The sequence below is a fragment of the Gracilinanus agilis genome, chromosome 4 (genome assembly GCF_016433145.1).
Source record: "Gracilinanus agilis isolate LMUSP501 chromosome 4, AgileGrace, whole genome shotgun sequence".
NCBI classification, from domain to species: Eukaryota; Metazoa; Chordata; class Mammalia; order Didelphimorphia; family Didelphidae; genus Gracilinanus; species Gracilinanus agilis.
The window spans coordinates 168,878,997-168,906,871 of NC_058133.1; the positions used below are offsets into that span (position 1 = coordinate 168,878,997).

General features: G+C 41.0%; 1 protein-coding gene across 1 annotated transcript; it reads right to left on the reverse strand.

The window, feature by feature from the left end:
- Window positions 1-268: 268 nt before the first annotated feature.
- Window positions 269-23,715, reverse strand: TDRD10 (tudor domain containing 10). The gene is made up of 10 exons (XM_044673822.1): window positions 23,638-23,715; window positions 13,474-13,544; window positions 10,216-10,372; window positions 5,803-5,878; window positions 5,404-5,494; window positions 4,446-4,593; window positions 3,152-3,300; window positions 2,355-2,509; window positions 1,073-1,143; window positions 269-866 (listed from the first exon to the last, which is right to left on the reverse strand). The coding sequence occupies exons 1-10, from the start codon at window positions 23,668-23,670 to the stop codon at window positions 834-836; spliced, it is 984 nt and encodes a 327-aa protein (XP_044529757.1). The 5' UTR covers window positions 23,671-23,715; the 3' UTR covers window positions 269-833.
- Between the last annotated feature and the right edge of the window lie 4,160 nt (window positions 23,716-27,875).

Below are 27,875 nucleotides of genomic sequence, written 5' to 3' on the forward strand. Positions count from 1 at the left end.
AGGAAGTTACAAAGAGGCAAATTTAGGAGAGACGTCAGGAAAAGCCTAGTTCCTATAGAGGCAATGCATGGCTCCTCATCAGAGGTCTTCAAGCTGGGGCTTGTAACACTTGCTGGTACAAGAGTGGCAATTTATACACATCTGAATCGGCCCCAACAGCTGCTAAGGTCCTTGCAAATTTAAAAATTTTGTGTTTCTGTGAATGCTGAGCAGCTTCTGAATCCCACAGTGGGGGTGGGACAGAAAGCTAAGAAAACACATCAGGCTCTGGCTTATTCAACTAGTTTATTTGCAATCATTCGGCTCCCAGTAACTCCTGTCAGCTAGGGAGATAGCCCCTGGGTTGGTATCTTCCACCTAAAGTGATTTCATCTATAACATCAGACATGATATTAATGCAACAGTCCCCTTCGGTATATTCCCTGTTATATTATTAACCTGGAGTGTGGCAGAAGGGGTACAAAAGTTTAAAAAAAAAAGAAAGTGATGGCCAACTTGGGCTCTCAACATGAATCCAGAAGCCCTAAATTAGGTCTGAATCGCCCTTCCTAGAGAGCCTATTTCTTGGAAGAGCACCAGGGCAAACGTAGAACTTTCTAACTGCTCCTTTCCTGGGGCTTCCAGGTTTTGTGCCAAGGTCCAGAGCCCTGTGAACTGGAATCTACTCAAATACAATCACAAGCTTATCCTAGGGATACAGGAGTAAAGGGGGCTGACCCAACAGGATGGGGGGAAACAGCGTGGCTACAAACAAAAGGAGATGCTAGTGTCCTCTGGGGAACTGGGGCATGAAGGGAATGAGGGGGGAAACCAAAAAGGGCTGAGAAGGGTTATCATTTCGTTTCTTCAAACTTCAGGATGTGAGACTAGAAGGAAGAAAAAAGAGGACTCCATGAGTAGGAGAGCTGGCTGCCCTCCTGGACAGCCCCCAAACCACCCTGTGGCAGGGAAGCCTGGGTGGCGCGGGAGCCCCTGCCCCAGGACACATGAGCAGCAGGCAGGCGGGTGGGGGTGACGCCATGAGCCTTGAGCAATGGTGGGGAAGGGACGGATGCCCAGAGAGCTGGTTTACCTCCATGCTCAAGCAGCCAGTAATTTTTCCTTTCAAGACTTGACGAACAGCTTGCTTGGAGCTGAGAATATCTATTTAAAAATCAAAATGAGACCTTCAAACACATTTTTAGATGGGGCTGGTTAAGGAAGGAGACAGAGGCCACATCTCTCCTCACAGACCCCCGGCAGGTGCAGAGGGTGAGCCGGGAGAAGCCCTGGAGCGCAGGCTCTCGCTGTTAATTCCACTGGGATCCCCAGGAGGGAGAAGCTCCTCCAGGGGGCCAAAAGCTAGCACACACTGATGGGACAGTTGGAGCAAGGGGGGGCCCTGGGGTAATAGCGGGAGGGAATGGCCTTATCCCACCGGGGCTCAGCTGCCCAGCGATGGCCAGAAGAGCACCTTCTCCCAGGGGCCCGGGGGACGGTAGTGGTGAAGCCCACTCAGGGGCGCAGGATCAGGGGCTCGGCCTGCACTGTCTCTGCTTGGGCTTGTTCCCACATCCTCACTCCTCCCAGGGTTGGCCTCTCTACACGAGGGCTGAGCACGCCTCGCCTAGCCCAACCGTAACTTGATGCAAACAAGTATTTCAGTGCTTACTTGATTCCAGGCCTGGTGCTGGGAATGTCGACAAAAAAACTGTCCCCAAGAAGCTTACGTTCTACGTGTCCTCCCTCACGGGCATAGGCAGGACAAACTAGGCTGGCCCTGAGGGCCCCTTCAGTAACTCCTGGGTCAGCCACCATCCAGCCTCTTAGAGCCTCTGATGGTCCTCCCAGATGGCCTGGCCCGGGGCACTGGGCCACCATGCGGAGGCTCTGGGCCAGGCCCCGGGGCACCCACTACTTGGGAGGGATGAAGAGATCAGGCAGGACCACGGTGTCAGCCCAGGGCTGGGTATTTTAGGAAAGGAACCGCAAAGCAGAGCCAGGACTATTTTGGTCTCCTGGGTGTCTGGGTGTGTGTCAGGGCGGGCAGCAGGGAGCTCTCGTGTGGCTCCAGCCAGCAGGGCCGTGACTCCCGTCCCAGGCTGCACCTTCCCTGGCCGCCCTGGCAGCAGGGGGAAAGGCTGGGGGTGGGAGGAGGCCCCCATCTAGCACAGCCTTATTCAGGTCAGCCAACCCCTGCTGTGGCTGAGCTGGAAGGAATGCTGCTCCCTGGCATCCCACTTGGCTCCCAGAGCCCTGGGCTTCTGCACGGCTTGGGAAACCCAGAACAATGACCACTTCTACTGCTCCAGCATCTCTGGTCCTCCCTCGCCCTCCCTTGGCCTGGCTGGGCTTTGGGTCCTCCCACGGATTACCTTTCTCTAGCATGAAGGGCTGAGTCAGAGGCGGGATGGCCCAGAAGTCATCACTGTCCAGACTGCGCAGGGAGTGCACAGGGAGAGTGGCTGAGCAGCCAAAATCAATGAAGAGGACCACAGCCCAGTCACCTATGCGATCCAACACCCAGCACCTGCCACAGGAAGGAAAGGAGAGGAGGCTCAGACGAGTTAAATGACTTGCCCGGAATCCACAGAAAGAAGTTGAGGGAGAAGCAGCAGCAGGCTGCCCCAGCCCCGGGCTCTGCACCCCCTCCCTTAAAGAAGAGCTGAGGGAGTGGGGGGGGGCTAGAAAAGAAAGTCAAGGTTTCTTCATTTTGGTTCTGCTTCTGAGATAGTGAACAAGCAGAGAAACCAGGAGGCCAAGAGCAGCAGAAGGCCCAAGAAGGAGAAAGTTACTTTGGGGAGGGGGCAGAGGGACTGGAGAAAGAGCCATCCTGCTCCCCCGCCCCGCCCCCACCTGCTTCCATGACTTCTCTCCTGATGAACCCCACTCAAAATTCACCTCCTCCAGGGAGCCTTCCTGATGCTGGAGGGCCTGCTGTCTCCAGGCTCCAACCCACTAACTGACCAATCAACCATCACCATTTATGTGACACATTCCCACTGCTAATAGAAGTTTTGGGGGCTTCTATTTTTTCTACATTTTCAGTACAGGGCTCTGCCTTCAGTGGGCACCTAACATCATGGACTATTTATCTAGATAATTACTAAAAGAAATCCGTTTTCCCATCTGCCCAAAGAGCCTTGATGCCACCCTCATCCCTACCATATACCTGTTCCAGGCCCCACCATCATCATCCCCCAGGTGGCATTCCCCTAAGCAACGGATCCCACGCTGAACCTCGGCCTCTGCCAGGTAGGGCTGCTGCTCCTCCACTTCCGCCAGGGCACAGAACAGCTTCTCCATGTTCACATGAGTCTCCTGTCAATGGTGGTCACAAACCTGATCACATCCTCTGGATTACAAGCCACACTGCCTCTATGTTCATTCACATAATTCATCCTCAAGGGAAGGGAGAAACAGTGGCAGGGTGAACACACTCTGGGGTACCTGACAGTCCTGGATTCTCTGGGGAGAGGGGGAGTTATTCTGGGTACACCTAGACCAAAAAGGCATGGATAACCAAGACCCTGTGCTAGCACCAGGTCCTGCCAATCTGACTAAGATCCTCTAACATCTCTGACTCGAATGTGGTCCCAGGCTCATAAATTTATAGCTGGAAGGATCCTCAGAGTATATGTGGTCCAATCCCATTGTTTCACAAACGAACATACCGAGGCCCAGGAGATTACATGATTTCTCCAAAGCATCAGAGGTGAGATTTGGACCCAGATCCTCTGACCTTAAGAGGTAGTGCTTATTCTGGTGTACTATACTATATTCCTGTAGGACACTAGAAGTACTAAATAAGCACCAAAATAGTCACAATAGGTGCCTAATAGTCACTTCTTGGGCAGCAGAGCAGGGAATAACTTGACCCTATTTCTACAAATCAAGTTATTCACAGTCACCACCAAAGTCCACCTTTCCACAAAAAGGCCAAAGACTGAACAGGGCCATGAGAGAAATATCCATGATTCCTCATCTGTAAAATGTTAGTAGCAGGAATTTGGACTAGACTAGATCACATCCCTTCCAGCTCTAAATCTTAGCATTCCTCTCCACCTCACTCAGGTAGGACAGTGTTGGCTGGAAGATGAAGCTCCTAGACAGTCTGATGTTCTGATCTTCTAGAAACTGCTCAGTCTACTTTGGGGAAGGCAGCATCGATGCTATTCTCAGGCTCCATAGGCTACTTTGGTAGTTTCATATAACTACAAACTGGAAGGAAATTTAGAGGTCACATAGTTCAACCCCTTCATTTTGCAGATGAGAAAACTGAGGTCCACAAAGGAAAGCAACTTGTTCAAGGTCACATAGTAAGTAAGTAGATCAGGAACTGAAAACCAAGTTGTTCTAACTCCATCTGCTCCACTAAGCTGACTCTCTAAATTCTAAGCAACTACTCTTGCCCAATCCCACACCAAGGTAAACCAGCAAGGACAATGTGCACCCTATGACCCTACCTCAGTGAGGTGTATGGCCCAGAAGAAAGGTGTTTGGGGGAGTGTGTCTGTCACCAGGAGCCCCACTTCTCCACGGATGCTGCGAATGATGGCCAGCCAGCTCAGGTCTTGGAAGCAATCCCTCAGAAGAAACACCAAGAAGGATCCTCTATAGGAAAAGGGAAAGTCAAGAAATGAGAACAGACCCTCTAAGTTCAATGACCTACTCTTCTTTTGAAGCCTTCCAGCATGCTAAAGTGATTCAAATGTCAACCCAGAGAAGTTTCCAAGTAAACCACCTGGCTTCTGACACCTAACCATTCACATTCAGAGAGCATTGGAAAGTTTACAAAATTTATTCCTTTTGACTACCCTGGGAGGGAGGTGATTCAAGTATTCTTATCCTCTGTTTTTCAGAGAGGGGACAAAGACTAAGAGGTTAAATGATTTTCCACAGTCATAATAAACTAGCAAGCCAATTCAACCCCAGAATTCCTGACTGCACCCTACCTACTATATACCATTCTGCCTCTTAGCATATTTGTGATTTTCTTCTTTGCCTTCGAGATATTTTCATCTTTGATGATACAGAACAAAATTAAGAATGAAAATTTCCTGCTTTAAAAAATATACATTTTAAAAGTTAGTATTTTAAGATCAAATACAAATTACTTTTAATGATTTAGACCACTGATCTCTCTTAGCACAGAGAGTCAAGACATGAAAAGCCTTTGAAATGAATTCTCTCCCACCACCTGAGCTAGAGAGAACACCACATTGTACATATGGGGAAACAGAGGCCCACAAAAATTTAATGAATCCAATAAGGCCACAAAACAACAGCCTAGACTAAACTCCAGGTCTCCTGAAGAATTTATTGCTGCCACCACCAACCATTCTGACACTGTCCCTGGACCTCTGTTCAGAGGGATAAGCTCCCTGCCGATATCTAATCAGTCTTTTCTGCCCTTCTACTGACCTCATCTCCATGGGAACAGCGTAGGAGGCTGTCCTTGGTCTTTCAGTTACATTAGGGGAAACAGGTGCCCGAAGGGTCTGGCTGGCAGGCACTAGAACACAAACAGAAGATTCAGCCCCCGCCCCAGGAAAATTCAGGTTAGGATCTGTAAAATCCAACATTTAGAGAAGACTTTGCTCTTGGCTGAAGAACAGAGAAGAGAAAAAACAACCACAAACACCAGTTATAGTTTTCCCTGGAAGCAAAGAAGGGGGAAAGGGGAATTCTGCCTGATCAGATTCCTCAAATCAAGGGACATTTCCTGAAGTGGGTTAAGTGCACTAGGGGGAAAAGAACAAGTTACCCTGAGAAGAGCCCCCTGGTGGCCCTTTGGGGGAGGATATCAGTCTAGGCACTTACCAGGAGTCACTGTGGTTTCCTCTTCCTCACCCAGAGTCCCAGTAGCTTTCTCTTCAAAGGGAACATTCTCCAAAGCCTGAGGGCAGAGCCAAGAGTGTCACACCTCAGCCAAAGAGGCCATGCTCTCCGTTTAACTGTAGGGAGGAGGAGTTACCACTGCTCTTTGACTGAAGGGTTTTTGGTTCTAGTCTGCCATACTGTCTCTCCCTTCCAGCCAACACACCAGAAACCTACAGATACTGTTTCCTCCTAAAGGATGTAAGCTCCTTGAAGGCAAGGCCTGTCTCACTCTGCCCCCAGCATGGTGCCTGGTACATACAGATGATTTAGCAAATGCCTTCTTCATTGATAATGAAGAATAAGTGAGGAATTTATTCCTGAGGATTTGAATCCTTTGAATTACCAACAGGCAAATGCTGGAAATTCAGAGATTATATAGTTTAGCCCCTTGTTTTACAGCTGATGAAAATTGGGCCTACAGAGGAGGAAGGACTTGCTCATGTTAGCCTACTCTATATAAATTTGTGTGGATGGACAGCTGGAGGAATGGAGAGAGAGACAAACAGAGAGACAGAAAGTCTATTTCCTGATAGTTTCCTTACTTCTGGGTGAAAGGATATCAGTTACTCAATACTACAGTGAGGTACCAGTCATACAAATAAGAAAAGTATGTTAAGCAAATTGGTTTTGTGGCTGGTCTATTTGCAAACTAATGGCAAAAGCCGTTAAGTCCAACAGAGCGATGATGGTAGGTCAGCAATAGCAAATATATTAGCAAATAGCAAATCATTAACTCAATTTTTAAAACTCTTAAAATTCCCAAAGGCTCCTTAAAATGACTACTTAAAATTGTTATTGTCCCTAATTATTAATTATTATTAATATCCCTAAACATCTTACTCAGGCAAGCTGTCTGACCAATGATAGCATTTTTCTTTGTGGGATGGTCAAGTTAAGAAACTGGACTAGACAGAAGCAAGATGCTGAGGAAGTATTAACTCCAGCACTTTAAGAAAGATCAATTTCACAGCAACTTTTATGTAGTGCTGTATTAATAATTATGTATAAAACTTATACAAAATAGAAATTTTAAAGAGAATGAGAAAAAGGTGAAATACTATTTGATCCTAGAATAAAGAAGGACCCACTGAAATTCACTGAGTACAGGCATGACAGTTTGGCCTGGAGAAGGAAGAGATGGAGCAAGATCAATTAGGAAGTTCCTACAATAGTCCAGTCCAGGCAAGAAGTGAAGTCAGTCCTGATAAGGGCAATATCTGTGTGAGTTGAAAGAAAGGGACAGGTGCAAGAGATGTTATAGAGACTACATGTTTGTGGGTCAAGGGAGAATGAGTGGTGAAGATGACTCTGAGGCAGTGAATCTAGGCTGACTAGGAGGATGGCAGGGCTCACCCACAGTAAAAAGGAACTTTGGAAGACAGGTGGGTTTTCAGAGATCTCCAATCCATCCATGCCTACTCAGCCCACATGACTCGCTTAGATTCATCCAAATGAAAGGAGGGGGAGAAGAGGGCTCTTATGTACTGATCACTGCCCCAGAGCTTGCCCATTGAGAGGTGAAGGAAATTTTACCAATGGCACCTACAGGTGCTACTGAGCATGGCTGGGTGCTGGTTAGGTTAAGAAATGACACCTAGATCAGAAACCAGGAGGGTTGAGAGCTTATACCACACTGGAAGATGAGGTTAGATATGGCTGTATTGGATACCAGCCAAACCATGCAGAAAGGGAAGAGAGGTGAACCATCTTCTTAACCCTTGACTAGCTAATTACACAGCCCTTGGGGTTGGTCCATGGCCCTGACTCTGGACCTGACTACTCTATGCCATGCTGCCACTCACTGTTGGAAAGGTGCATATGATGCTAACACTAGTAAAATTCCAAATTTCCTACTTCATACAAGATCATATGGGTTTTAACACCAAACAAGTGCCCCACACAAACCTCATGGTGCAGTTTGGCACTGTGGAGAGAAGGCTGGCCTTCCAAGTCAGGATCCCCTTTGGTCCCCCTCTGCCATGTAATATAGAACCCTGGACAGATTACTTAACTTTTCATTGTTCCCAGATGACCAACCGTGTGCAGGGTAGCTGCTCATCTCCAGGATCAAAGTAGTTTCCTCCCCAGGTGCTCCTACACTGATGGAATTACAGGTCCAGACAAAAATATCACCTGCTTTAATGGCTGAGATGTGCCCAAATCACCTAAGGTTGGAGACTCCAAGACAACCAAGGCCCTGCTTCTGGGAGAAGATATGCCACCAACTTCTCCACTGGCTGCAGAGCAGAACAGACTTCAAACTACCAGGCTGGACCAGTCTCTCTGGAAGCCTGCAGTGGGGTGAAGGACCTGTTCATTCCCAGCACAGGCACTATGAACTAAGCTGTGTAAGGGCATGGATGGCCTTCCCCCTCCTCTCTTTCAAGCCCTATGGTCTGAGAAGTGGGCTTGGGGCTTTGGTCTGTTTCATTTGTCCCTATCAGGTCTCAGTGAAGGCAATGAATCCCTGGACCTAAACTCAAGCTATGGTGATCTTGGATTCCAGGCCAGATGCTGAGGCTACCATTAGAAGAAAGCCATGAGAAGCCTGGGTACCCAAAACTGGGCTTACAGGGGGCTTTGATGGGACTAAGATACACAGTATCTGAGTTAAGCTATGAACCTGATCTCCCTCCTCTCTAGAGATCAAGTTCTATAGTATAGAAATGGATATTTACATATTTGATCTGATTATATCTCTTTAAAGTAAATATTCTTTTGTAAAAGCTAATGTGACTATTAAGAGATTAAATGAAATGGGGATAATCCAAGGGATTTCTAAAAACGGGAGAACACAATCAGTAGAGGCTGAACTAGTGAAAGAGAATGGATGATTCCCCTCTCCCAATTCCCCTTTAAGAGCTCTAGAGAACACTGAGGGAGGAGTGGAAAGTTCACTCACCTGGCCTTCAGAGGTAAGTCAGCTACACTAGTATTTCTATAGCTTTATTTATTTATTTGTTAACATTAAAGTTCCCAGGTTTCTCCCTTCCTCCCCACACTAGAGAAGATATCGTTTGACAAAAAAGATATGTGTATATAAAACTAGGTCTTGCTTATTTCTATTTATCAATTCTTTCTCTGGAGATGGACCTATACAAGTTATTCTTCAACCAATATTTCTGTTGCTGTATATAATGTTCTTTTGGTTCTGCTTATTTCACTCTTTATAATTACATTTAGACCTTTCCATGTTTCTTAAAAAATTAACCTGCTCATCGTTTCTTGTGATGTAGTAGTAGTAGTCTGTCACAATTGTATGCCACACTTTGTTTAACCATTCCTCCACTGATGGACACCCCTTCGGTTTCCAGTTCTTTGCCACCACAAAGAGAGCTGCTATAAATATTTTAGGATTTATGGATAATTTTCTTTTTTCCCTGATCACCTTAAGAAACAAACCTAATATGTTAGTATTTCTGGGTCAAAGCATATATACAGTTTTATAAAATCTTTAAGCATAATTCCAGGTTGCTCTCCAAAATGATTAGATAAGTTCACAGTTCCACCAACAGTTTATTATTATCCTCATTTTTCCACATTCCCTCCAACATTTTGTTTTGCCCTTTTATTATTTTAGTCAATCTGATATGTGTGAGATAATCTCTCAGAATTTTGATTTGCATTTCTCTAATCAATAACAATTATATTATATAAATTATATAATATATAGCTTATTAAAGATGTGTAAAATATTTGCAAATATAACCTTGATCTCACTATATCCCATACCTTATGGGATTACTTACAGGTGTTTTAGCATGAATCATACTACAAATAAAACTTCCCATCTGATTCTCACAACCCTGTGATACCATAGGAATTATACATCTTCATTTTATAGATGAGAAAACAGAGACATTAAGTGGCATACCCAGGGTCACAGACTAGTGGATGTCAGAGCCAGGATCTGAGCTCAGGTTTTGATTTCACGTCTGATGCTCTCTTTCTTACTGCCTCCAACATAAAACAACTACAGCTGATTTTCTAGTCTATATATATATATATATATATTTCAAATCCGTAGAAGATAGGCCTAAACTACCTCTGAGTTCATCTTTTCCTCTTCCTTGTCCCTCCTATCCAATCCACAATGTCTCCTATCAACTTTTTCTTCCCGTTCTTTAAGAGGGCTTCCCTTCCCACAAGGGTCACTCCTCCTGACCTGGCTAAACACTGCCCTGCTATCAAAGGTTAAAAACTGGCTTGTGCTTACTAAGCCCACTTCCTCATAGAAGAATAAAGTCAAGACCTGAAGAAAATGCCAGGACCCCAAAGTGACTTCTATCCAGCTCTCTGCCCACTGGAAATTACTCTCTCCAGAGGGGCTAGAGGAAGAAGAGGAGACTTTACCGGTAACTCTGTGTTGCCCTTTGTGGAGTCCGAGTTCTGCTTCGGGATCCTGTTGTTTGAGTTCAGGTACAACTTCCGGTTATGAAACATCTGTCCATTCAGCTGCTTGACTGCAAGGTGCACATTCTCTACAGAGGCCAGGTCAACAAAGGCAAAGCTAAGAGGGGAAGAGAGAGGCCCCATCTCATCACAGGTCAGCCCTTCAGAACAATTCAATGTCCAGTGCATGAGCTGCTCTGTGAGGACAGAGAACACTGATGGCCAGGCAGTCACACAGAGGGCAACTTCTTTACCTGCCCTGGGGGAGGGATAAGAGCTAAACTGGCACCTAATACAAAGGTTTCTCCTTGGCTTTGGGAAGTATTTGGAGAAATGTTCCCACAAAAAGGATCTGGTGCTCTATGGTTCATAGGATCATAGATTGGGCTCTGGAAGAGATGCTAGTGGTTAATTCTAGCTCCCTTATTTTGGGAGATGAAACTGAGACCCAAAGAAGTCAAGAGGCCTGCCCAAGGTCTTATAAGGACTTATAAGGAATAAACAGCAGGTCCAAGATTTGAACCCAACTCTTGTGCTCCAATCCAGTGCCTTTTTTTTTTAAACCTTTAACTTCTGTGTATTGGCTGGTAGGTGGAAGAATGGTAAGGGTGGGCAATGGGGGTCAAGTGACTTGCCCAGGTCACACAGCTGGGAAGTGTCTGAGGCCAGATTTGAACCTAGGACCTCCCGTCTCTAGGCCTGGCTCTCAATCCACTGAGCTACCCAGCTGCCCCACCAGTGCCTTTTTTATTGTATAAACTGCCTCATGATGAGGCTCAAGCTTCTCCACCACTTCACTGTAGCACAGGCCTAGAATTAGAAGGGACCTTCAAGGCTCTAGAGAGCTGAGTCCAACCCCACCCCCATTTTATAGATCTTAGTGGATCCCTGCCCAGCTCTATATGAATGCTAGGCTAGAGGCAAATACAAGATTATCCCAGAAGTCTTGTTGCAGTTTAAAGCTTTAATAGTCAAAGCTTAAAACATCTCTAAGACTTTTGGGACACCCTGTATCATCCTCATCTTCAACAAATAAGTATACAAGAAAGGAACTTCCTATCTAATGGAGGCAAACATATACAAATAACAGGGATGACTGAAATTTCCTATATATGTTAACAGAGAGATCTAGGCAAAGTGCTTTGAGAAATCTAAAATAAGAAAGGAGGAAGAACTTTCACCTCCTGGGGTAGGTAGTCTGGTCAGGGAAGGCTTGGCCCTAGAAGGGAGGGACTTCAGTAGACAGATGGGTTAGGGGAGTTCATTTCAGAAATGAGAGGATGGATTAAAAACTCAATAACCTTCCATTTTGTGCTCCATTCTAATGCTTTCCTAGTTCAGTTTAATTATGCCAAGATTGGGCCTCATGGGAAGAAAACACATACACAAACAGAGAGAGAGAGAGAGAGAAAGAAAGTGTGTGTGTGTGTGTGAACATTACCCCTCTTCTAAATGTCTACAGCACCAGTATGCTAAAAATGTCCAAGCATCTTCTTCATCACTATGTTTTACCATTGTTAGCACTCCAGGAAAGTAAGGAGTGTGCATTTTCCTCATTCTATAGATAACAAGTCACTAAGCCATAGTGTCTGCAAGGGTTATTGTGGGTCAAGGACACAGCCAGAAACAGAACCAAGCTTTGTGATTTCCTGGTCCAGGGTCCTAAGCAGGGCTAGATGCAGAACCATACCCATAGTGTCCATTCTAAACCTTTTCACCTTTCAATTACCCCCATCTACCTACTCACATAACAAGATGACTTAACCCCCACTTTCCTGAGAATGCATGAGATGAGCTCCCTCAGCTCCCCTCCTTATTTTAAAACTTCTGTCTTCTTTTGCCCTTGATCCTTCCCTCCACTCTCCACCTCTGAGGAAATTTATTTGTCTTTCTGGTAAAGGATGACTCCTTTTTCTGTGACTTTTACCTCATTTTCACTTTCCTCGTCAGTGAAATGAAATGAAATAGGCAGATTGGATTAGATTATTTTGAAGATCCCTTCTAGCTTTCCCAATTTCTCTGGGGTCTTTTTCTATCAGAATCACAGAAGGGATTTCAGCACCACCTAATACAACCTGTGCTTGAACAAAACTCCCCTCGACAGTAACAGGTGGTAGATTCCTCTCTTCTTGAGGAAATCTTTTTCCAATACAACCCACTACTTCCCCAGGCAGCCAATTCTACTTGTGGACAACTCTAATTGTAAGTTTCTCCTTACATGAGGGATGTATTTGCCTTTTTGCAGTTTCCGCCCATCATTCCTACTTCTGTCTTTGGACACAAGTAGAAAAAGTTTTATCACTCATCTGAGTGAATACTCTTCAAAAAATTTAAGACAACGATCATGTTCTCTACTAAGTCTTTTCTGGGCTAAATAGCCTCAAATAACATGTTCTCTACTCCTTTCTTTATCTGTTTTGGCCTCTTCTAGAAATCTTCTAGCTTAAAGGTCTTTTAAAAAAGATGCATTTCCCTAACTCTAGACCTTCTCTGCTCTCTATACCTTTTCTACATTGCTGCCAAATCATAATTTAAGAAACAAACAAACAAAAACAGGTCAAACTGCTTCAAAAACTTAATAGCTCTCTATTATACCTACTGAGAAAAAAGTCCGAACTCTTGATTCTGATCTTCAAGAAGATCGTATAGTCTGAATGGAGTGAATGGTCATTCTTAAGCACACCCTATTCCCACCTCCCATTCCATAACCCCCACTGTCCTATGCCTTTCTTCACTTCCACTTGATTGGAGAGCTGCCCTCCTTTCCCCATTTTGCAAGACGACCCACTGGCCTAACTCAAATGCTCCTTCCCCAACAGGAATCAGAAGGATTTCAAGTCTTTCTATTGGATCTCCTGGTGTTTTTTTCATTCTTGTTTTTCACTTTCTCAGTTCTAAGTTGTATCCACCTGCCTATTTTATCACCACTTCCAAACTGTAAATTCTTTGATAAAAGGAACTGTCTTATCTCTCCAACCCTACTGTATATCAGTGTGCAGCACACAGTAGGAACTTAAATGTTTGTGGAATAAACAGAGTTATAGATAAAAAGCATTTCCAAAATTGAATGTATTTCCAAAGAGGAGGGTAAAAGAGAGCCCTGCACTGTGGAGCCTTTTGATGTTGTTTCTTTGCCCGCATAACATATCAACAAATTAAACAAATTAGACAAAGGTAAGAAGTATTTCCCCCAAAAGTCAAAAGGAAAAGCCACTCTACCATTTGCAGCCATTTTGGACTTTCTGGACACGGAGTGGACCAAAATCCTTCAGAAGGGATAAAATGTCCTCCTAAGGAGAATTAGGAAAAGGGGAAAAAGAGGGAGAGAGGTTGGGAGAGGAAAAGGAGAGAAAGAAGAAAACAACATTACTTCTCAATTTTTAATCTTAAACTGAAATACACCAGGCACCCTAGGCTATGTATGTCCTCTCACTAGGCAACAGGTACATAGGAAGAAGTTAATCTACTACTTAAAGGAACTTCTCCTTTTCAAGAAGCAGTTTATGACAGCAAAGGGCCTCAAGTCTGTGGTATGTGAGTGCTGACTGAAGGACCTGGATGTTCAGCTAGATTCTAGTGGTTCCCAAACTTTTTTGGCCTACCACCCCCTTTCCAGAAAAGATATTACTTAGCCCCCTGGAAATTAATTTTTTTTTTAAATTTTAATAGCAATTAATAGGAAAGATCAATGCACCTGTGGCCATCACCGGCCCCCTGGATTGCTGCAGCACCCACCAGGGGGCGGTGGTGCCCACTTTGGGAATCACTGAGCTAGAAGGAGGCCAGTCTTCTGATCTCCTTTGCTGCTAGGACTTCTTCCCCACAAAAGTCACCTTGTATTTATTTTGTATATATTTTATATTTACTTAAATGTGTCTGTTTTTTGCTGACAGAATATAAGCTCCTTGGGTCAAGTCAAGGGGCAGCTAGGTAGCTTAGTGGATAGAGAGCTAAGTCTGCACATGGCATTCTGGGTTCACATCTACTCTTAGACACTTTCTAACTGTGTGATCCTGGACAAATCACTTAACTCCCATTGCCTTGCCTTGGAACTTGGTATTGATTCTAAAACAGAAAGTAAGGGTTTAAAAAAAAAAAAAGCTAAGTTAATGCTAAGCATTGAGCTAAGCACTGGGGATACAAAGAAAGGGGAAGCCAGTTCCCAGTCTCAAGGAGTTAATTGTCCTTGAAGGAGGAGACAATATGCACATAGTTCTGCACATACATTTGGGGTAAATTGAAAAGTTTCCTGCAGAAGGTGGGATTTTAGCTGAGAACTGAAGGAAACCTAGAGGTGGAGATGAGGAAGGAGAGTATTCCTGGCAGAGAGGACAGCCAGTGCCCTTTGAATTCATCAGGAGATTGAGTATCTTGGACTAGGAACACCAAGGACACCAGTGCTACTGAAGCATAAAGTATGTAGAGGTGATTAAAATATAAGAAGGAACCAGGTTATGAAGGGTTTTAAAAGTCAACAGAGGATTTTCTATCTGATCCTAGAGGTGGTAGGGAGCCACTGAAGTCAAGTTTATTGGAGGGGGGAGGTGTTTGAGCTGACCTTTAGAAAATCACTTTTGTAGCTAAGTTGGGGATGGACCGAAGTAGAGACAGCAATCAGAAAGCTGTTGTGAGGGTCTATTGGGTGGTGATGGCAGTGCCAGAAAAGAGAAGGGAACACAGAGGAGAGACTTTGCAGGCTTTAAAACACTAAACAGGGCACAAAATCTTAGGCTCTTGGGACATTTTGTATAAATGCCACCTCATTACTTTTTTAATCCCTATACAATTTGCAAACTCTTTGATGGCATAGAGTATTTTAGTTTTCATCTTATATCTCCAAAGCCAAGCTAATACCTTGAACTTAGTATTTTGAAAACTGGATTGCTTTAGTTTATTTTTATTTTTAAATATTTTCCCATGTTTCCATGATTCATTTTCTTTCCCTGCCCTCTTCCCTCCTCCCTCCCTGAGCCAACAAGCAATTCCATTGGGTTGTACAAATGCTATCACTTGATATCTATTTCCATATTATTCATTTTTGCTACAGAGCAATCTTTTAAAGCCTAAACCCCAAATCACATACCCATATAAACACGTGATAAGTAGTATATGTTTTTCTTTGGATTGCTTTAGTTTAAAAATCTTTCTTATATATAGTTATTAGAAATTATTTTGGGGAAATAATACCTAAGTGTTACTATAGATCCAAAAACATTTTGTAATCCATACATATTCCTTCCGAAGTCTTAAAAAATTCCAAAATTTTAACCTCTTTATAGTATATCATCCTATCTCTCTTCCTACCTCACCACTCACTCACTTCTAGTCCACTGTCAATTTCTTTTAAAAAAAGCATTTACTGGGGCAGCTGGGTAGCTCAGTGGAGTGAGTCAGGCCTAGAGACAGGAGGTCCTAGGTTCAAACCCAGCCTCAGCCACTTCCCAGCTGTGTGACCCTGGGCAAGTCACTTGACCCCCATTGCCCACCCTTACCACTCTTCCACCTATGAGACAATACACCGAAGTACAAGGGTTTTAAAAAAAAAGCATTTACTAAATTGGGGCTGGTGAGGGTAGTGTTGGGTCCACACATAGCAAAAACATTTTTTAAAGCATTTACTTTATATAAAGCATATATTTTATTATAGCGATATGGCCATGAAAAAGTCATTATTGTTAAACTTTTATCTATTAAATTATTATTAATATTATTCTATTGCTATTTAAGTGTTTGGAAAAAGTCACAAAATTTCTGAACCAAATGTTTTGGACACTAGGGAAAAAAATTAAGTCCATCTTTAGGTAAAGAATGCCACTTAATTCCATCAAAACTAAGTGAAATCACAATTGGTCAATTCATAAGATTTTGAGCTTTACATACCACTGTAAACTATAACCCAGGGTCCACAGTCCTAAGTTTATGGAAACTGAGCCTAATCCTAAGGTTGAGGGTTGTGATTCCAAAATATCTTCTTTGCTTGACTTGTTATATCCCAATTCAAAAGTTTATTTTGGGAAACCTCAAGACTCCAGTTCTTGTCTAGAGCTCCACAGATGTGGGTAACAGGGTCCCCCACATTCCACATAAGGATTTGATGTAAACAATGCAAATATTGAGTATTGGACAGTCCTTATTTCACCCATAGAAAATTTATCAGTTGCAATTATCCTTCCACTCTGGTACAGGCCACTTTTCCACAAGGTCCTAAAACGCTCCATATATAACACCACCATGTGGGATGGATTTCCCTTACAATGGCATTGAACCTGGGAGTTGACAGCAAGGCAATTTCCCCTATACACCAGTGGAACACTCTAAAGAATTTCTCTTTCCACAAGAACACATTTAGTTCCACATACCACTCTCCTCACTCAGTGCTATCCTGCAGTTTAGACTCTGCTAATATATGCATAGGGGATATTATAACACCTGTACAACCCCTAAATCTTGGAGTCCCTCAGAGATTTGAGACTCATTTTGAAAAGGAGGGCACTGGATGAGCTGAGGAAGAAATACCTGTTTGTCCTCCAAGGAATGATGGAGTTGAACCATGGAAGTTATCAGATAAGCTGATCAATTGAGTAATTATTATTAGAAGAAAAAGAGTTGGTAACTCCCTGACTCAGAAGTATTAGGACAGCAATTTGCTGATATGATAACAGCAAAAGGATCTGTTGTCTTCTGGGAATATGTAGAAACAACCTAACAGAACCTCCCAAGACAAATGACTACTCCTCACTTCTGGTGATTCACATAGGCACAAATGATACAGTTTACCTAAGATAGATTCTCAAAGGTTATGAAGTCTGGAGGATAAAACCACAGATCACAGAGGCAAAAACCTCTGTTTCCCTCACTGTAACCAACTAAAGTAAAAGAATACAGAAGCAGAAAAAACAATTTGGTAAATACTCAGGTGGCCAAGAGAATAATGTCTGAGAATGAAGTCAGAATTTCCAGATCATAGCTAATATATGGATAACAGACACTGAGGCAGGGATGGGGTATATCTAATAAACAATGGTAAGAATATATTTAAATAGTATCTCATAATCCCAATACATCTAATATCAAACCTTTAAAAAAAGATGAGTCAGGGGAGGGAGCTAAAAATGTCTATTATTAACCAGCAAACCATAAACCACTGAGAATAACTTACAAAGAAGGAAGAATAGTAGTTAAGATACCTATAAGTTCAGAAGAGACAAAATCCAAAAAGAAGCCAGGAGTAAAAACTCATGGCCTCAAAAATGTCTGTACACAAATGGCAAACATTTAGGCAACAAGCAAGAGGAATTAGAGATTCTAATGCAAGGCAGTAAATTTGATCTATTATTGAGATTCGGAATGAAATTCAACAAAATCCATTACTAGAATATGCTTCCTAATGATGCCTTATTTGAAAAAAAAAACACAAGATAAATAATGGGGGAGAGGAGTAGCATTGGAGAATCTGTATGCATATGGAAAAAAATCCAGAAACCAGAGACAGGAAGCATGATGGAGATTATCTGAGTGAAGATCAATAGAGAGAGAAAAAAAAACAATTTTTATCATCACACTCTACCTTGGACCACCTACAACAGAAAGAGGTAATATCAAGCTACGTATCTGAACCATTGGACCTAAAGTCAAGAAAAGATTTCATCCTTCAAAATGAGGAAGAATAAACAAGGGGAAATTTTTATATAAGATCAGATTTATAAAACCAAAAGGAACTGGCTGCTAGGAGTTAAAAGATAGGAACCTTGCAGAGAAGTGACCACTCCCTTCCTAAGTTGGTAATGGGAGAGATGAAAGCCTGACAGTTAGGCCCCCTAAAATTTTAGAGAACTTTAAAAGAGTCTAGGAAAAAAAATAGGATCCCAGGAACTAAAATTCTATAGTTAACATCATCCTAGAAATGAACATTTTAAGATACAAAGGAAAACAATTCAAATAAGAAAAAATTAAGTTATCTGAAGAGATCCATGTAGATGCACAGGGAATTCACCAACCAACTTTAAAAAAAAAAAAAAAAGACACATACAGGGTCAGCTAAATGGCTCAGTTGATAGAGAGCCAGGTCTCAAGACAGAAGTCCTGGGCTCAAATCTGGCTTTAGCCACTTCCTAGCTGTGTGATTCTGAGCAAGTTACTTAATCCCAATTACCTAACCCATATCATTCTTCTGCCTTGGAAACAATATTTAGTATCAATTCTAAGATAGAAGGTAAGGGTATTTTTTAAAGACATATACAGAAGATGGCAGCAAGGGCAAGTAATAAAGAATATAAGAGCATGGCATGGTCTTCTAAACAGTGTCAGGAGTGCTAAAGCTCAGAAAGGGCTGAAGCTGGCAAGGAAAGCCAAGAACAACAAAAAGGATTTTTAGTATAGTGAGAGAAATAAAAGGATCAAAGAAGGGAGGGAGGACTGCTGCTTTCAGGGACAGGGGGAAGAGAGTGATCAGTTCTCTCAACATGCTTCTGTTTTATTTCCTGCCAAGGAGAATGACCTTTGTACGGGAAATAACAGAACAAATGGTTAACAGGGAGTTGTTACTTGCAAAGAGATCTGAAAGAGACCACCTCCTTCCCATTTGATGAATAGAAGTCACAGCATACAGACATGGATACTGAAATAACTAGTAGGTGTGATTAAGTCACTGTCAAAGACATTTAAAATATTCTGGAAATGTAAGCAGTACTGCAGGACTAAAGAAGGGTAAATATACATTTTCTAAAAAGAAAGAAAGAAAGAAACTAAGGAGAAAAGAAACTACAGGCCACTGAGCTTATCCTTTATTTCTGAGAAAATTCTAGAATGGATGATTAAAGAGATGATTAATGAACATTGAGCAAAGGAAGAAGTGATTACAAAGAGCCAGCACAGCTTTTTCAATGACAGGTCATGACAGACTAACTTCATTTCCTTTTTTGACAGCATTATTAAATTGGTAGGTTCAAGGAAATGCTATAGAGATGGTGAACCTAGATTTTAACAAAGCATTTAATAAGTATCTCATAGTATTGTAGAAAACATGAGGGATATGGGCTAAATTATAATACTGTTTGATGGATTTGAAGCTGATTAAATGGATGGACTCAAAGAGTAAACGTTACTAGAATAATGGTTTAATTTAAACTTGGCAGGAGGTCTCCAGGGGAGTAGCCCAGAGATCTATTTTTGGCCTTATACTGTTTAAATTTTTATCAATCAAAGGTGGCATGCTTATCAAATTTACAGATATTCAATTCTAGTTGTCACAGTCACTTCTAACCTTAATGGGGCTCAGTCCCAGTGTATAGACAGTATAAAAAATGCTTGTTCACTCACATGATTAGTATAGTTTTCAAGGCAATCCTTGAGGCCGGTGCTACCCAAGAAACATCCTTTCCATGAATATAAGGCAGATTCTAGAATTATGTTACCTAAGAAATGTTTCTTTGCTAACTAGGAAGGAGTGTGGGTTATAACATTGCCTAGGAACTTCCCTCCCTGTCTCTACCATGTGCCTCTCAAGGACCTTTTATGCTCTACTTTAAGCCAACAGCTACCATCTCTTAGGTTAGAAAAAATCTATTCCAATCTGTTAACTGACCCAGTCTGACAAGAAAAAGAGAAGTCAATGCTGTCCAAAAACTTTAGGTACAAGAATGCCCTTCTCTGCCTCTATGGACAAGCACATATTGCTTCTACCCTCCAGCAGCTGTCACAGACACATTCACATATTCTTATAGTTTAAAGTTCTTGGTAGAAAGAGAAGAGAGAAAAGGTGAAAAGAAAGACAAACGTGGTCTTGACTCCTCTTAAGCAAAGGGTTGTTGCTGGCTCTTAATATTAAGAAGAGTCTTACCCAACCTATTATCTTGGGTAAAACCTCTTGATAAAATCTACCTTCTAGGGGGGCCCCAGGGGTGGCTTTGAATTAACAAATTCATCTTGGGGGCAGGCTCAGTCACTGAGATCTAAGAGTACATGTCTTTATTCTTCTCAACAAGGTGTTAATGGGCATGTCTACACTCTCCATAAGAGATTCTTTCAAAAGGTTCCCTAGAAAGATCAGTCTCTCTGTAGACTCAGTGAACTGATTCAGGCTATCCCCTGATCAATATCTCATACCCAAAAGTGTCCCACAAAAAAATTCACCTCTAGATAAGTTCATATTGATGATGAAACAGCCTTGATCAATTCCTACAACAATATTACAAAGAACTTGATATTTCCAAAGATCTGCCATGTCCTAAATAAAATAGAATCAAGCTGATTTTCAACTCGGAGAGGCTTAGCTCCTGAAGCACGAAAGCTGCTAATCGTGCCCTCCCTTCCCCACCCCCCACCTCACTTATACTGTCACTAACACAGGCCATGGCTAAACTATTGGATGCTGCTAGTAGGAGCAGATCCAGTTACAGAATCTCAGAACTAGAAGATACATCAGAAGTCATACAACCTTTTCCACAACTGAAGCAGGAAATCTCCCAAAGAAGCAGTCAAACAGCATCCATCTGAAGACCTTCAACAGTGACTACTTTTAAAATTCTTCAAGAGCGCACTCATATTCCTTCAATCTTCTCCTTACCATGTGCCCTCAATCACCTTTTCTTGTCCAGCAGACCTTTGAGACACTCCCCTCTCTCCCTTACCTTCTGTCTTGGAGTCAATACTGTATATTGGTTCCAAGGCAGAAGAGCAGTGAGGGCTAGGCAATGGGCACCAAGTGACTTGCCCAGGGTCACACGGCTAGGAAGTGTCTGAGGCCAGATTTGAACCCAGGATCTCCCATCTCTAGGCCCTGCTCTCAATCTACTGAGCCACCCAGCTGCCCCCTGGAGAGCCCTTAAGAAGCTTATAGTCTATAGGGAGACACAATATGAATACATCTATAGTATACAGAAAATAAATACCAGATACTCTAGGCTTAAGGAAAGATATGAGAATGAGGAATGGCTTCATTTAAAAGATGGTAGCTGAGCTTCTAAGAGGTAGAGGTGAAGTGAGGGTGTATTCTAGGCACAGCAGGCAGCTGATGCAAAGGAACAGCAACAGGAGATGGAATGTCATGGATGAGGGAACCTATAAAGGCTTATTTGGCTCGACCATCAGTGTTGTAAAGGGGACAATAAGTTTAGAAAGGTAGACTGGAGATAGGTTGTGAAGGGCTTTCAATATTAAACTGAAGAGTGTATTTGATTGAAGAATTCATAGAAAATCGTTATATTTTCTTGAGCAGAACATGATAAGATCACAGATCTGGAGCTGAGAGGAATCTCAGAAATCACAGTCCCTCTCATTTTACAGATGAGGAAACAGAAAGCCAGAGAGCCTAACCAACTTAGTCACACTAGCAATAAGTGGCAGAACTTAGATTTAAATCTATATCCTCTCTTTCAGTGACTGTCACCTGTACTTTACCTCAAGTAAAGTAGGAAAAATGAATTGGAAAAGGAGATACTTGAGGCAGGTTGACCAAAAAGGAGGTTACTATAATAGTTCATGTGTGAGAGAAGTGAAGAGGTCCTGAATTAGGATGGTGGCCATCTAAGTAGTGAGGAAATAGATGCAAGAGATATTGTAAAGTTCATAAGATTTTGAAACTGATTATAGGATGAGTGAGAGTATGGTTCAAGGATGATTCAGGCTGCAGACCTCATTGAATGGTGGCTCTCTGAACAGAAATGGGTAAACGAGGAGTGGTCTAGGTAGGTGGCAATACATTATTAATGGAAAAATTATGCAGGAAAAGCATCGGAATATCATTAGAAAGGCACAACTAGAAGAGGCAGACGTGTTATATAGCCAGAATGAGCAATAGAAAGAGAGCCTGCATACTCTGTTGGGAACCACGTAATGGTGTCAAGAGATCTGGAAGAGTATCTCAACATATTAGATATACCCTTTGTATAGGATTTGTTGGAAATCATGGACAATAGTTGCAAAGATATATAATCACTGGAGAGAGTATTCTTACCTTGGTAAGATCACTGAACCATCTTGGCACAGAAGCTTAGCTTCTTCAAAGCTGAGCTCAAATATTAGTACCACAGTTTAAAATTTGACAGCAAACTCAAAAGCAAAGGACACAAATATCCCAACAGGAAAAAGAGTATTTCTCCCTCCTCAATTCCTGTAGCACTTGCTGCCTATATCACTTAGTACTTACCATATGTTGCCCTATTTATCTATTTACATCCTATTTTATTCTATAAAAATAATCTGGGAAGAGTCTGCATTTCATTTTTTTTGCAACCTACACAGTGGCTTGCATTCTGCAGATGTTCAATAAATGTTCACTGAATGATTGGAAAAAATGGTATTTCACAAATCAATCCTAAGCCCTCTGTTCACCTTTTACTCTATTTTGCCCACTAAAAGAGCTTGTTCATTCTCACGACTTTAACAATCACTTCTCTCAAATCTGTATCTCTAGTCTATTATTCTTACCCAAGTTCTAGTTCTTTATTTCTATTTAAGCATTGCCTCAAACTAAAAATCTCCCCCGAAACAGTTTCTTTCCTCTATTTCCCCACTATTCTCAATCACTTAGTCTTGAAACCTTAAAAGCCATCCGATTCCTTATTCCTCTTCATCTTTTGTATTCTGTAAGTTCCAATTTTTACAGATTTTCCTTAGTTTGCCCCCATTTTCCCCCCATTGAGTACTCTTGCCATCACTTTAGATAATCTCCACACCAAACCTTTCTGACTCTGATTTCTTGCCATGAGACTATGTCCCACATAGTAATCACTAGACTAATCTTTCTTAAATTCTACTTTCATCATGTTACTTCCTTGTGTTTCCTACCCCTACCACATCTATGCTTCGCCAAAGATCTATCTTAAATTGGGATATGTGTGTAACCTTACTTCATCAAAATTATCCTAATACAAACCATCTGCTTTGGTTAGGTTGATTCCCTCACTGTTCCATGAATATTTCCTATGTATTCCTATTTTTATGCCTTTGATCTTCTAAGTTCCCTTGTTATACTGATTCAAATACTATCCATCCTTCATGTCCTACCTTCTTCATGAAACATTCCTCTGACTATTCTATCATTTACCAAAAGGACAAAAGGATCTCTTTTCTCAGAATTTATAGCACTACACAGTTTATTTTTTATTTTATTATTTTTTTGTAAACCCTTACCATATACAATACTGTGTATATTGTATGTTATATATATTGTATATAGTACTGTGTATTGCCTCCAAGGCAGAAGAGTTATATGGGCTAGGCAATGGGGGTTAAGTGACTTGCCCAGGGTCACATAGCTGGGAAGTGCCTGAGGTCACATTTGAACCCAGGGCCTCCCATCTCTAGGCCTGGCTCTCAATCCACTGAGCTACCCAGATGCCCCCAGCACTACAGTTTAGCATGCAATTATATCTTCTTGTATACCCAATAACTGTTGCATGCCTGCCATTCTTCCATCGTTGACTACTAAGATCAATACACATGTGCCCAAGCACTAAAGCAGGCCCTAGAGAGATAAAGAAAGATAAGAGGAAACAGTCCTTACTTTCAAGAAAATGAATATTTTAGTAGGTTATCATTAAAGTCCCATAAGTAACGTGGCCTTAGTGTATGACTAACTCCCAGTTCACCTTACCTAGGAAGCCAGGAACGGTGGCACTTTAAAAAGTTTAAGTTGATTAAATTTCCTTCATGGTGCTGAATAGATACCAAAAATCAAAGAAAAATGGATTTTGGATTATTTGTCACATAGACCCTCCTCTCTATATATTTAGAGAATAAACAACTGAATATGGTAGGGGTTTTTCTATCATTCAAATCCTCTCAAACTTATCTTCCCAAATATATGGGATAAAACTGTTTTGACTTGCATATGTAAACCTCTAAAAAGATGATTAAAAAATAAGTTTACCCAGGAAAGGAAAAGGCAAGGAAAATTTCAAGAAGTGGGGAGTGATACCTCCTTGGTGTCCAATGGAAGATTTCCAACATACACCTCTGATTCTTTCTTCCTGTGTCCTAAAAGGAAAAAATACAGAAGACTGTCACTCCATTTTAATGTATCACTGTTGTGCATCCAAAAGGATTAAAGAAGGCTTAAGAATCTTTGATGAATGAGCTTCTCTGTTGAAAATAAATGGGGAGGAGAAATTCTAAGAAGATGGCAGGAGGTAATATAGGGAGCAACTCCCCCTTCAACCACCCCAAATAAACTATAAAATACCCATGTGTGGAACAAATACAACAATGACAGGAAGAAAAAAGCTAGAAGAAACTACCATGAGGTAACTGTTACAAAAACATTTAAAACAAAACAAAACATTGAAGACCATTTCTATTGTTTCTGATACTGCAGCCACTACTCCAGCCCCAGCTCTTAAGCTGAGAGGGGGAGGGAAACATGGACTCCTTGGGCAGAGAGCCGCCTATGAGTCAGACAGGCACTAAGGGGAGAAAAGGAGGAACTGTAGAGCCAGGTGGAGCATAGTGTGGAGAAGGGGTCAGAAATGAGGAACTGGTTACAATTATTTAATACTAATTCTGTACAAGTGAAGACGGGAATGCAGCAGAAAGAGTGGAAGGTGGAAAAGAAACAAACATAAAGGTTTTTCTAAAGTTACTCCTCACAAATATCCAGGGTACCTTCTTCCATAAATTCTCAGAAATTCCATCCTAATTGAGAACTGGCCCTATACAACAAAACAAAAGGAAGGAAAAGAGTGGAACTGAGAACAGTGGGAATGGGAAAGAAAGTTAAGAGAACTGGTACGACCATAAAGACATCCCAAAATTTTTCTGTGGTAGTGCTCCTAAAGTGTCATTCACTCCCTTCAGATTTCCTATGAAAGAGAAAACAGACCAGGATGGGAAGGAAGGCACAAAAGTCCTAGATCCCTCAGAGAGAAAGTATTACTTTTTAAAGCATATTTATTACAAATTAAAACAACTCTAAGGTACCACCTCACACCTATCAGATTGGCTAAGAAAAGGAAAATAATAAATCCTGAAAGGATGTGGGAAAATTGAAACACTAATACACTGCTAGAGCAATTGTGAACTGATCCAACCATTCTGAAGAATGATTTGGAACTATACCGAAATGGCTTTTTAAAATGTGCATATATACAATCCAACAATAGTAGATCTGAATCCCAAAGAGATTTAAAACGAGGGAAAGGACCAGTTTGTCTAAAAATATTTATAGCAGCTCTTTTTGTAGTAGCAAAGAATTAGAAACTGATGGCATGTTCATCTTTTGGGGAATGACAGAGCAAGTTGTGGCATATAATTGTAATGGAATACTACTGTGCTATAAGAAATTATGAGAAGGATGATTTAAGAAAAATCTGGAAAGACCTACATGAACTGATGCAAAGTGAAGTGAGCAGAACCAGGAAAACAATGTACGCATTAATGGCAATACTATATGATAAACATTTATGAATAACTTAGCTATTCTTGGCAATGGAGTAATCCAAGAAAACCCTCAAGTACCCATGATGAAAACTGTCATTTGCCTTCAAAGAAAGAACTGATAGACTCTGAATGCAGACTGAGACATACCATATTTCACTTTATTTCTTCTCTTTTATTTTGTTAGAGCTCTCTTTCACAAAATAACTACTTTGGAAAGATGTTTTATATTATTACACATGTGAAAAATATATCAGATTGCTTTCCATCTTGGGCAGGGGAAAGGGGTGGAAAGGAAGGTGAGAATTTGGCTCAAACTTAAAAAAAAAGAATTTTTTTTCATGTAATTAATGTAAAATTGATGTAAAATGTAAAAAAATAAAACTTAAAATTTAAAAGCACATTTATTAATGTGCTTTAAAACATTTATTTTAAAAATAATATAAAACATTAGCAGAGTAACTGATAAAAGCTGATAGAGGAAGAGAAGTAAACAACTGAAAAGAATTATTTCAATGAACAAGTACAACTAAAGAAATAGGCCAAACTATGAAAGTGAATAAATACATTACAATAAATTTTGAAAATCACTCTGAAATGAGAACTCTAAAAACCTCCTACATAAATAGGAAGAGCAATAAAAGAAATAAATGATGATATTAAGGAAGAAATAAAAAAGAATGAGGGTAAGGAATTTAGACTATTATTCTCTACAAAACAATAGATTCTCTGAAAAAAAGAATTTTGCAGACCACAAAAATAAAGAGTCTGAAGGAAAATTGACTGAATAAAACCAAAAGACAAGAAAAACTAGATGAACACAAAAACATTTAAAAAAGAGAATGGAATTTGAAGAGAGGATGTGAAAAAATAATCTGAGAACTATGGAACTCCCAGGGAAAAAACTATGATTAAGAAAAGGAAAATACATTATCTTGGAACATTACTGCCAAGAAAGAGTGGAAGCTAAGAATAAAAGAAAGATTGAAGCAATCTATGTAACATCAAAAGAAATTCCAATAAAAACTGTAGCCAAACTACAAAATAATAACAACCTTTATTTGAAAAACCTTTCATATTTCAAAGATAATCATAGTGATACAGGCTTCATTACTCAGTGTATAGAAGATATCACAAGAAAAATCTGAATATAATATTACAAAAATAAAAGATGATTGGTTAGCACCAAAAAAAATGTATTTTGCAAAGTTAAACCTAAGCATCAAAGCAAAAAACTGGATGCCCATCAAAAGAAATTTAATCCACTCACTTTTAGGGTTCTAATTAAATTTGTGACTTTATTAAATCCTTTTATCTACATATATTTTCCTTTTCTGTTAAATTTGCATTTAGTCTCTGCAATTTATTGTCCTTGTACAATTCGGATCACATTCTTCTGACTTTTTTCTATTAGTCTACAGCTGTGGTTCCCAAACTTTTTTGGTCTACCCCCTTTCCAGAAAAAATATTATTTAGCTCCCTGGAAATTAACTTTTTAAAAATTTTAATAGCAATTAATTGGAAAGATAAATGCACCAGTGGCCATCACCTCACCTCTAGATCGCTGCAGCACCCACCAGGGGGCGGTATCACCCATTTTGGGAATCACTGGTCTACAGGTTGAACACTTTCAGAGAGCAATGAAAAACTAAGAAATGAAATGTTTTTCATGTGGCTAGAGTTAGATAAAGCTATGATGTAGGGTAGAAAAGTCTGTTAGCTCTATTTATTTTTAAAACCCTCATACATTGGTAGACAGACATTGGAAGGCAGAGGAATAATCAACAAGATAAAAAAAATCTAAGCAGCAAAAGATATGGATTAAAATCAGGAAAAACCAAAAGGTAAAAAAAATGAGTTTATTTTAGAAACAAAAAAAATATCATTTCCTCATTAGTAAATCATAGGATCATGGATTTAGAACTGAAAGAAACCTTAGAAGTCACTGAGTCCAACTACTTCCTTTTATAAGAGAAGAAACTGAGATTAAATGGTAGAAATGAAAAGCCTCTTTCTTGTCTACTTCTCCTCTAAGTCTTAATTTCCTCTCAGATCCACACTCTCCTCTTCATCATGCCATCACCAACTGTATGGATTTGAGGGAAGGTGAAATAGTTGGGTAGAAAAATAGATTTGGAGGCAGGAAGATCTAGATTTGAATCCTGACTTGGTTATTTAACTAGAAGGTGATCCTGGCCATGTAATCTAAAAAACTGGTAGAACTATATGTTAAAAAAAAAAAAAGATGG

What these genes read in the sequence shown, in the direction of transcription:
- TDRD10 (XM_044673822.1), bottom strand. Translation starts at nt 23,670, where the DNA reads ATGGAAGAATGGCAGGCATGCAACAGTTATTGG. An exon ending in GCTGTTCCCATGGAGATGAG is followed by an intron (nt 4,594 to 5,403) that starts GTCAGTAGAAGG and finishes CTTTTCCTATAG; the next exon opens with AGGATCCTTCTTGGTGTTTC. An exon ending in GATGGTGGGGCCTGGAACAG is followed by an intron (nt 2,510 to 3,151) that starts GTATATGGTAGG and finishes TTCCTGTGGCAG; the next exon opens with GTGCTGGGTGTTGGATCGCA.